Below are 11,708 nucleotides of genomic sequence, written 5' to 3' on the forward strand. Positions count from 1 at the left end.
TATGTTCAAACCGGGGTCTGTGACCCTGTTGCCTCTTGTGTCTGTGTGTTTGTGTCTATTGCAACTTCAATTAGTTGCTGTCAACTTATCGGCTCCAGTTAGCAGCAGCTGACTTACTGAAGACATTACATGTACGTGTGTGTTGTAACTTCTGTTGGCAGCTGTTCAACTTAGTGTAGAGTTACTTCTTGTCCTGTGTGTTAACATGTGCTGTGAAGCACTTCTTGTGTTAGTTTCTTTTTGTGGTTATGGGTGCTATTGTGTTTAAGTTTGGCTAAGGAGTTAGTTGTAATGTTTTTCTTCAGCTTGTTTAAGTCTGTTAGCCTCCGTTTGGTTCTTTATTTTAGCAGCATCCACCAGCCCTGTTTTCTTTGTATTATCACAATTCTTTCATGTTAATTTTGTCATTAAGCATTAAAATTACTTTACCCTAACCAATGACATCTGATTCTTTTTGTTGCACCTAGCTGACTCCTAGGTCGTAACAGTGATGTAAGGCTTGGATGCAGCTGCTCAGCCATTGAAGCCCATTCCATGAAACTCTCCATCTGCTGTTCATGAGCTCATGTGAAGGCCACACAAAGTTTGAGGTCTGTAGCTGCAGAACGGTGGTGATTTCTGTGCTCTGTGTGCCTCAGCATCCGCTGACCCGCTCTGTGATTTTACGTGGTCTACCATTTGCTGTTGTTTCCAGGTGCTTCCACTTTGTTATAATACCACTAACAGTTGAACACAGAACATATAGTATTGAGGAAATTTCACAAACGAACTTATTGCACTGGTGGCAACCTGTCCCAGCACCACACTTGAATTCACTGATCTCCGGAGAGCAACTCATTTTTTCATAAATGTTTGTATAAGCAGTCTACATGCATAGGTGCTTGATTTTTTTTAAACCTGTGACTATAGAAGTGATTGGAACATGTTAGTTCAATTATTTGGAGGGAGGTCAATATAGTGTACATGCACACCTTAAACCTAGTCCACCTAGTAACAGTGTTGTGCCACTAGAGTGCACAAAAACACCACTTTATCAGAAAGGACAGTTGTTTTGAAAACCATTATATACTACATAGACAAATGACACTGATAGGCATACATCCCAAATGTTGTTCTGGAGCTCACTTTCTGATGTCAGTACGTCTCAGTCAGCTATCAGTGTAGTGACAGCATATCCAACAGCTAGAGTGACGTAAATTGACCCAAAGCTTAACAACGCAGTAATGACATGTTTGATTTCATAAATTGTACAGGCTTCAGTTAAAGTGAATGCATACATAATATATGATATAATACACTATCACTAGAGTCAAGTAGTGCTTTACCGTCTGTGAGGCATGTGTTGCAGAAAGTGGATTTAGTTGACTCGGGGTTTTTTACTTTTACAAAGCAAGTTCAGCTTAATTCTGGGGTCATTTAATACAGCAACATACTCCAAGACGCTAACCTTTTCACTGGCAGGTCGTCTTTGATTAAATCTCTGTGTTTCCTCCTCCTTAGCTGAAGCTTGCAGACTGAATAAAGTGTCAGAAATGGTATTTCCTTTTTCTGGAGAAATCGTCAGAGGAGAGACTATATGACGCAGCTTGGATGTATTTTCAGCCCTTTAATGTTCATATGATATCCTCTTTGTTGCACCGTGTTTGTTTTATTTTTTCTTTTGTGTGTGTGTGTGTGTGTGTGTGTGTGTGTGTGTGTGTGTGTGTGCGTGTGTGTGTGTGTGTGTGTCTGCATGCATGAGGGAGAGAGAATGTGAGTGTTCTGTGTAACACTAGAAACTCTGAGCATTTTTCCTGCAGAATCTTGTGCAGGTTTGAGTTCCTGAGTCACAGATCCACACACTGCACGTTAGAGGAGAATTCCACAGAAGCTATCAGTCAAAGCAATAATTTATTTATTTATGAAGCTGTGAAACCTCAAGCACTAATCAGTTAATTTGACATGTTTTAGGGTTTCCTGGTGTGATTTCTAACCCCACTGGGGCGAAACAGGATGATCTGGCTTTTTTTAAATCGCGTTGCCATAGTGACTCTTATTATCTGTGTTCCATTGATGAGGACCTTTTATCTTCTCATGCATATGCTTTACTCGAGGTTATTTTAACCCATGTTTGATTAAACTAATTCTTTTCACTTGTTCTGAAATCAAAACCTCAGAATTAGTCACTCCACATTTCAGGTTTAAACTCAGAGTTTGTTGGAAGTGTTTTCTGAAACAGGTCACAGGTGATTTCAAAGGTTTCAAATCCATTTTCTTGCCATGGTGTGTACACTGATGGGCAGCATTTTGGTCAGACCTGTTTAATATGTTGCTGGTCCTTTACATGCTCTGACCTGCCAGGTATGGCCTCTGAAAGTGCCCTGTGGTAACAGATCCCAGATCCGACTTGCCTCCCCAACACCATTTCTTGTTCCTGGTTTGTCTTTTCTCAAGCTATTTTTGGTAGGTATACACACTGCAGACGGAATGAAACGTCCAACCATCCAAGGAACCAGTAGCTATGAACCTGAGACCCAGCACTTCATGATCTTAGGTTGCAAAGTTGTCATAAAGGTTCAAAAAAGTGAAAAAAAAGCACATTTGCTATATATTTGTGACTGATTTTGGTTGTGCAATGATATCCATAATTTTTTTTAAGAAGTTGTAAAACAGTTGGAAATAGTATGTTTTGGCCATAATTGTCAGAAAATGTCAAAAACCTGTGAGTCTTCTGCTCTGACATGGTGTATGTTTCCTGAGTTTACTGTTGTGCTCTGCTACTAGCCTAACAAAGCTACATACTTAAATGCTGCTTTTTTCAAGAAAACCATCTCTCCTTGTCCTCAGATGGCTTAGATATAACTCAGCACTGTTTTCTCCTCTACAATATACAGATTGCTACACACCTCTCCCTGTTTGCTCCAGCCTGATCACATAAACTCCTATAATTCTGTTAAAACACAAAGCTACTCAATGGCAAGTTTTAATGCTGGAGCAACGCAGTCATACGTGTGCAAACTGGAAATTCATTCTGAGGAAGTATAATGATAAGAAAGCCCCACCCTGCAAGCTGACAGGATCGGTTTCTTAGGTTTGTCATGTATGAATCTGGGGTTTTGAGACTGTCTTTGATATATTGCACTTTCAAGATGGAAATGCTCAGCCATGTTGTTGAGTGCTTATTATGCTCGGAATGTATCTTCCAGCATATAAACAACAACTTGTGGACTTGTTTCCAGGGTGAAAAGCTGAATTTACACTGGATAGAGCGTGGAATACACTCTCTTTCCACTTTTTTTTGTACTGATTGTTCACATCCTCAGCACTGGGCACTTTGCTTAGAGCACCTAATTGGGGAGTGAGGGGGTGGAGGAGGGGGTGTAATTAGAGTAATTAGCCACTTGGTTACAGTATGTTTTTTGGGCAGTAAATTGTCTTCGAAAGAGCTCAGATGTGACTCAAAGTTGATTAAAAGTTGGTCTTTAGGTTGAGTAGAAGCTTAATTTTTCCTCACTAATCCTTTTTGAGGGTTTTTGCTTTATACAGTTTATGTTCTGTTTCCCTCTATTTTGTGCCATATTGATGACATCTCACTCTGAATTTTACATCAGTAGAAATATTTGAGTTTTGATATTTCCTTCTTTTGCTCAGAAACACACAGACACACCTTTGTATTGATTTATATATTTAATACAACACTGTTCATCAGTGTCACTCGTTCAGTTTTTTCAATGCACACAAACAGTATCTGTGGAAATCCCCAGCCTTTAGCAATAGCCCAGGTGTAGAAAAGTAATGGAGGGTGGAGAAAAACACAGCATGAATTACAAGTGATGAAATTATTTGGGTCTTAGTCCCCAGGCCAAGAAAGCTGGTGAGTTTTCAGGAAGCAGAAAACCTGCAGGGCTGCATTCCTCCAGCCTGCTGGGGAAACTGGGTGTGAACAATGTTGTGAAATCTGGGGAAAAAAAAAAAAAAAAAACACATGAAGGTTCACTGGTCATTGCTGGCTAAAACACATTCCAAAGGCTAACGCTAAATGTGATTATAGAAAAAAATGTGTGCCCACATCACCATCTGCCCATTTTTAGTGGTTCATCTTCCTCTGAGTAACAGCTCATGATATTTGACCTTGATTGTAAGACAGCAGATCCAGGTGGAAGATAGATTTTGAGTTATGTAAATTCCCTTCTAATAGCAGTGCCTAATGGTTCCACACATTGATAATCTAGATTGTTGATGCAGTTTAGTCGCCAGTTAGCTGTTACCTGGGTCTTATTTTAGGCAGACTCTCAACAAAAACACATCTTGCCATAGATTCTGTATGACAATGATAAAAGCAAACTTGTGGTTCTCACATGCAAAATAAGTTAAAAGGCTTGTTGACCTATAGTTGAAGCCCCTATAATCATCGCACTTCAGTAAAGAAATGCTTGCTACTGCAACCGTGGAACAAATTTATTTTAACAAACACAATTCACAAAACTTTTTTCTTTAGATGTAGAGGATACAGCTCCCTTGTTGTCCTTTATGTTGTTTGCTGTAGTAGTTGTCTTTGCTGTATGTATGTTATCTGCATTTGTTTTTATTGTGAAAACTTTCAAAAAGCTTCAGAGGAGTTTAAAAACCAGTGACTATTGGGAATTTAAATAAACCCTGTGACACTGTGATGGATTGCATGCCTTAACGTATTTATTCTACCGCTGAATGTTTCACAGACAAATATGTCAGTATTGTAATAAAGTTGTGTGACTCTGTAAAAGAGCATCAGTGTGGGACCTTAGTAATGCTCTGCTAACTAATTTCCACAAACTCTGAGCTTCAAAATCTTGCGGCTGTAAGCGTTGACTGCCTGAATGATTTCACTAACATTACATCAGTGTATTTTCTACGGTAGCAGCAGCAGACGGTTTAAGACAAATGTTGGTAGTTGATCATTATTCAGCAGATATCAGCAGAAACCCACATCAAGGCTCATTCTTAGTTTCCAGTACAGAAAACCTGAAGGTCACATTGTGTAACATGACAAGTGAACAAACTCCTTGAGCACAGTTTGCACTGTAATATAAGGTGTGTTTCATTGTAAGGATACAATTAGTATCAACATTCCCTCTTCAGGTTGCTTCCCCTTAGGTTTATCTCAGCAAAGTGCTGAGGATGTAAACAATCAGTACAAAAAAGTGTAAAGAGAGTTCATTCCTGCTGGAGGTTCCTGTACCAGGACCCAGCTCTATGTGTTCTAAACACATAAAGAAGAGGCTTCCTAATACTACTATTACTGAAACAGATGTCGCAATTTCTATTGCATCACATTTGAATACAGCTCAGAATGAGTTTGTAAGCATTACCCTCAACTGACTCATTGTTATAAGGCTTTTATATACAATCTAATTAGAAATTTAATTAGACCGAAGTAAAAAAAAAATACATATATGCTGGTGTTTTTCAGATTTCCCTCAGGACTAGTGATAAGGATGAGGAGACTTATTGCATTACACATTTTTTATTACAAAAGTGTCTCAACCCAGAGAACTTGGTGTTCATTTTTTTAAATTTAATGCTGTGTGGGGTTGTTTTTTTTGCAGCTGCGGTGGTTAACACTGTTGTCTTGCAGTTAGAAGTTACCCGGTTCACGTCCTGGCCTTCCTGGGATCTTTCTGCATGCAGTTTGCATGTTCTCCCTGTGCATGCGTGGGCTTTCTCTAGGTACTCTGACTTCCTCCCACAGTCCAAAAACATGCTGAGATCAATTAGTGATTCTAAATTGCCTGTAGGTGTGAATGTGAGTGTGACTGTCTCTCTGTGTAGCCCTGTGATAGACTGGTGACCTGTCCAGGTGTCCCCTGCCTTTACACTAAGTCAGCTGGGATAGAATCCATCCCCCTGCTACCTAAATAAGGATTAAGTATTGTATAGATAATGGACGTATGGATGCTTTTTCTGCCCTCCTTGTTTGTTCGCATGGAAAAAGAGGAAACCTGCATATAAACATAGTCATCTTGTGCACTGTGGGTAACCTAAATTGAGCCAAAGGCAGTGGCTGTTATCTAAGCAGCATATTGCACTGGTAGATTATGAGCTGGTATGGTATATCTCAGTCATTCCAATCGAATGTGGCACAGAGACTGAAATCAGGGATAAAGTAAGTTAGAAGAGGTGCAAGTCACAGGATACTAAATACACAGACTGACATCATTCAGCAAACACAAAGGGTCAGTTTTGAGTTTTTTTTTTAGCACATGCAGATGGAGATGTGCTTTGCTATCAACCATGTTAGACTATGTGAATGTATTTTCTTTTGATCTGTCTTGAATATATGTTGACGTATAAGCTTGTAAATATGAGCCTTTCTGACTGGCTGTATGCGTTATACATATCAGGAAGTAACTAAGCACAGTGGAATACAAAGAAGCTTGATAAAGTTCTTTTATCACTCTTGGTAAGGTCTGTTAAAACTGATAAGACAACCAGTGCACACAGTCAGCCATTCGCCAGGTATGCAAACTGTGTGCATCTATTTTTAGAAATTGTGACCATCTGCAAACCGGTGTCAACTATACTCTCCACACCCCGTTTTTGTAGGAGTGAAAGGTGTCTGCGTCATGGAACTATGATAAAGCCAAGTCAGATCAAAAACAATTGCATTGTACATGGAAATTCTTACTTTGTTTTACTTGGTGTTAGACAATACTTTGTGAAAATAAGAGCACTTGTTTGAGACTAATAGAACAGAGTAGAAGAAGAAAAACAGGTATTTTATTTTGAGTATACACTGCTACATGTATTGTTTTAGAAACTACAAACTCTAGAAATACAACTACAATATCAGCAATTATTGAGATAAAAAAAAAAACTAGAAGGCATGTTTGACAAAATAGTTTAGGTATATGTAGTAAAATTTGTAGTAAAATCATCCAGCACATTATTGCACTGCAATCTAAACTTGAGTGTAAAGCAAACCTATAAATGGTAACCATGTTAATGTTAATGAGAATATAATTTAACTCTAACTGATGGTGTGAAAGAGATAGAAAAGGGCTTAGCACAAAAAGCAGGACAGGCTTGTTTTGTTGATCGAGTTCTAAGGAAAGCAGAGAAGGAGGTGTGGCCACTTTCAGGTGGAATTCCCCTGAATCACCTGAGTCCATCCCTCACTCCTTTACAGAGGTATAAAACTTCATAGGTGGATAAATACAGCAGGTGTATCTTTTCCTCAGAGACAGAGATTACATAGAGAATAGTCAGAGGAGAGCACTGTGAAAATTAAACAGCTTCACCGTGGATTGTTCTGGAGCATCATACTTTCTCATCATATTGTGACGTGTGCTGTAATCAGGTAAACACATTAAAAGCAGCACTTTTCCATTTGCTTGTTTTTGTACTGTGTTTAAATAAGTACATTCTATTTTTCTCAGCGTCTAAATGTCATCACCGTGCCTCAGCAGTATCCTGACTCATGCCAACCTTACCATGTATCAGACTGGCTTGCCTGATGTCCTGCCACAACAGCTTAATGTGCTGCCCAGCATCAACACCCTCCAGTTCAACAACGCAGCATCCAACTCTGTCATAAGTGGTGAGTGCAACCTCCTCTGCTGGTGTGAAACTTTTGCTTTGTCACTGCTTTAAAATCCTGTGTGTGTGTGATCTGTGTGTGCCCAAATAAATTAAATATGTTTAGCCCAAGGTCCCCTGGAGCCTCTGTTAACCATTATCGACCAGTCTAAGTTACCTGGTAGTTTCAGCTGAAGACTAATCTCACAGTAAACATGATCCTTTATATCAGACCTCAGCCAGTTGGACCAATAGCCCGCTCAACTTTACTTTGACCTCATTTATCCACTGCCAGCTTAATTATTTACCAGGCTGCCAATGTGTAACTTGGTACAACCATCAAACAGAAGAATGCTGCAAACTCATAGTCGAAACTGTTTCATTGGCTTCTTTTGTCTGACCATAGAGACAAAATCCTGACAAGGTGATTATTCAGGCTAGTATCAGTCCACACCACAGATAGCTCAATAGGTAGACGTGTTGCAGTAAACTTAGGAGGCAAGTGCTGACATGTTGTTTGTGTGGTTTGTTATAGATCACAGTAAACCATTTTACCTTAATGAGATGTACATAAGATGAAGGTTTTATATGAAAATATACCATGTCTGTGATGCACTGCTGTTTATAGCTGCCCAAGCTAATGCTGACTTATACAACTAGAGTACAGATGAATCATAACCTATACACACCATCCATTCTCTGAAGAATATCAAGTAATTCCTGGTTGTCACTTTGCAGGTCAGTGGTACAGGCAGATCAACCCTCACTGTTGGACAGCAGATCATGTTCTAGAGTGGATCAGTGACCATGTAGAGAGCACCAAGTTTGATGCTAGCATCTTGAGTCTGGACTACTGTGTCATGGATGGCCTGACCCTCTGCCAGATGAGCCAGGACCAGATGACTGAGGTCTTTGGCCTGCAGCTTGGCCCACACCTCCACCTGAGTCTGCAGGAATACAAGACCAAATATGGTAAGCTGCATCAGTTATGTATGATTGATTTATGGAATCTCACAGCTGAAACATATCCAGATGTCGTTCAACTTTTTTGAGTTCTGCTCTCTTCTGGATGAAAATGTTTATTCAATTCAAAACAAAACTTAATTTGTCCCATGGGGAAGTTTAAAGCATGTAGAGCAGTTGGGTTAAATTAAAATAATGAAATAAATAAATTAAATATTTTAAGGATAAGACATTCTCTTTTTCCATCTCCTTTTGTCTTTTCTTCCCAGAGCTGCAAAACTTGTCAGGACCAGAGCTAAACGAGACCTGTCAGCTCCTTGACAACTTCCTGGACAACCTAAGCTTCCCTTTACTCAGCACCATTCGTATTGGCCAAGGTAATATTGTAAAGAGATGTTACATCCTGACACATTTGTGGAAAACAATAAGCTAATGATGTTACCTACTACCTACAGCAGAAGAAGTGATCAACAAGAGAGAGTTTGACTGCCAGAATGATTATGATCTGACCAGTCTGACCATGGAACCCATGACACCTCTGGGAGACACTGAGTACCTGTCTGATAATCAGTCTGACAGCGAGTACAGCTCCTCCTCAAACAGTGAATATTTCATTCTCATCTTTACAAACCTTGCTCAAGTTGTTTGCCTCTCAGTTTCTAGAATTTGGTATATCTGAAACATATCTTGCATGTGTTCAGGTGGCATGTTTGGCTTTGCAAGCATTGGTTCTCCAGAATCTGGAAGCAGTGAATCAGAACCTGAGTTCTCCTACCCTCTGATCTCAAGTGAGTACGCAAAGCAACTCAGTATTTGTTGTTCCAGTCCCAGCGGTGTCAATGAGTTTAAATAAATGTCCAATAATTACCTGTTGTGTTGATAGAAGCGCACATCAAAACAGAAAAAGACGAATCTCGATTGAAGCGACCACGGGGGCGTCCTCCTAAAGTCAGCCGAGAGCACGGCAGCAGTATGTGTGACAACCCAAAGAAAAATAAACATGGTGAGGCAATGTTTGAAGAATCATCATCCTGCGTTATTCATCACGCAAAATACTGTACAATAGCCAGCTGCACCTGAACAGTGCTGAGTTGTTTTATAGATTCTCCTTTGCATTGTTTTGCATTAATGTCAGGCCACAAATCCATTTTGGTTTACTTTATATGCTCATGCTAATACGTCCTTGCATATGCAAAAACATATTTAGATTCTTTTGCACCACTGTCTGCAGCACCTCGTGGCACTCACCTGTGGGAGTTTATCAGGGACATTCTGATCCACCCAGAGAGGAACCAGGGCTTGATGAAGTGGGAGGACCGCCGCGAGGGTATTTTTAAGTTCCTCAAGTCGGAGGCTGTGGCTCAGATGTGGGGACAGAAGAAGAAAAACAGCAGCATGACATATGAAAAACTGAGCCGTGCCATGAGGTAAATTCATGAAGCAGCTAATGAAGAGGATTTTGGAATTGCAGCTATTTCAGTAATGTTCATCTGTGTCTGCCTGAACCTAATTTGCTAGTTATTATTGAGATGTGGTTTGGAAGTTTAAGACACTGGCATTGTGGCAAGCCCTAAAACATAAAAAGAGACATGTGTTCCACATGTTTCAACAAACGCAGCTATAACAGACAATGCAACTTTACCTTGTTGGTAAGGGGCCATGATCACCACAAGTTTGTAAATTTGTAATACAGGCTTTCTCTAAATTTGATCTGTTTAAATCAGTGTGATATTATCAGAGTTGTCTCTACTGGTTCAGTTCACAAAGCTCATCTAGGGCCACAAAAGTCCATGACATGTAAAATTGGTGAAGTGCTCCTTTAATCCTTTCCTTGCACCAATAAATTAATATTATAAAGGAGACTGGTAGCCACTTTTGACATTCACAAACAAGTGCTTTGAATCAGTTAAATGCAGACTTTGGTAAAGCGGACTCTTCAGGCTGGGTGTTAAACATTCCTGACTGATCTTTCTCCACCTGCAGGTATTACTATAAAAGGGAGATCCTGGAGCGTGTCGACGGCAGGAGGCTTGTATACAAATTCGGGAAGAACTCCAGTGGCTGGAAGACTGAGGAACTTGGCATGGGCATATGAGGCATCACTCATCAACTGAGCAGGGAAGCAGAAAGCCTGTCAGAGTGGTTGAGCAGGAACTACAAATACCCATATGCACTGTCCAAAAAAAAGAAACCCTTACTGTCTGAAACGTTTAAGACATGTACTTCCTCTAAGAAGGGAGATGTTGCAGAAAATGTAAGCCAGTGTTTTTGGCTCTAGTAGGTTTTATGAACCAATATTAATATTTTACATGTGTTTTTGATTGTCGCTACAGAATCTATGTGCGCAATACTTTAGTGTACATCATTTTAGATGATCGTTAGCTTCTGCAAGCACTCGTAGCAACAGCAACCTATTTACAGTTGTACAAATATCACTCCCAATCTTTACTAAAGCAGGACTCATCCTCATCTGTTACTGTGGCTTTGTTTTGTATTGTTGGAAACAAGACTAAGGTAGGGCATGTGTAAAACTAACTGTGGGTCTGAATCTAGGACCAAGTGTGGAGTACACAGTGTAAAGAGATAGAACATAGAAATGTAGGAGATGTGAACTTACATTAACACAATAATGATGTGCAGTACATGTCTATTAGTATTACTTATTATAAAGTGTGTTTACGTCATGTAGTTGATGAGCAACTTAGTGAAATGATGTGATATCTGTTTTCCTGTAAAAAAGTTTTTAATGAATCAGTCAGAAATCAGTTGTATGCTGCCAGCATGATTGTTTGAATGTGATTAATCTACTTTTTTATCCATCAATCTTTGTCCTAAATATATGGTATGTGGAGAGAATCTCACTCTTTTAATAAGAGACATATTGTTTCTACAGCTTTTTAAAATAGAAATAAATCTTGCACTTCCTGTTTTGCCACTGAGTTTTTACATGTGTGGTCTGATCTTGTCAGCATATAGTAGCACACACTGTGTAGCACACATAGTATACAAGTTATATGACCAACTGTTCAAATACAAACAAAAAAATGCAAAAGTGCTTTTAGTGTAAGCTTCACAGTCTATCAGCACTAAAAACATGGAAAAGAAAAACTAATCAAAGTGCAAGTGATAAACATGGTAACTAAATCATACTGATACCTATGAATGCCAAGTCATAAAAATCTAGGACTACGACAGAGACAAAATCTGTTCCT

At 39.5% G+C, this 11,708-nt stretch overlaps 1 protein-coding gene across 2 annotated transcripts; it reads left to right on the forward strand.

The window, feature by feature from the left end:
* Positions 1 to 7,154: 7,154 nt before the first annotated feature.
* Positions 7,155 to 11,435, forward strand: elf3 (E74-like factor 3 (ets domain transcription factor, epithelial-specific)). Of its 2 annotated transcripts, none has more exons than XM_023291099.3 (9): positions 7,155 to 7,315; positions 7,395 to 7,555; positions 8,272 to 8,505; positions 8,766 to 8,873; positions 8,952 to 9,098; positions 9,198 to 9,284; positions 9,380 to 9,499; positions 9,728 to 9,923; positions 10,480 to 11,435. In XM_023291099.3, exons 2-9 carry the CDS (start codon positions 7,402 to 7,404, stop codon positions 10,589 to 10,591), a joined length of 1,158 nt encoding a protein of 385 aa, XP_023146867.1. In that variant the 5' UTR covers positions 7,155 to 7,315; positions 7,395 to 7,401; the 3' UTR covers positions 10,592 to 11,435. The 2 variants fall into 2 exon arrangements, with proteins under 2 accessions (XP_023146867.1, XP_023146868.1); XM_023291100.3 differs by having other exon boundaries at positions 8,955 to 9,098.
* Positions 11,436 to 11,708: the final 273 nt, after the last annotated feature.

The sequence above is a fragment of the Amphiprion ocellaris genome, chromosome 5, assembly GCF_022539595.1.
Source record: "Amphiprion ocellaris isolate individual 3 ecotype Okinawa chromosome 5, ASM2253959v1, whole genome shotgun sequence".
NCBI lineage: Eukaryota > Metazoa > Chordata > Actinopteri > Pomacentridae > Amphiprion > Amphiprion ocellaris.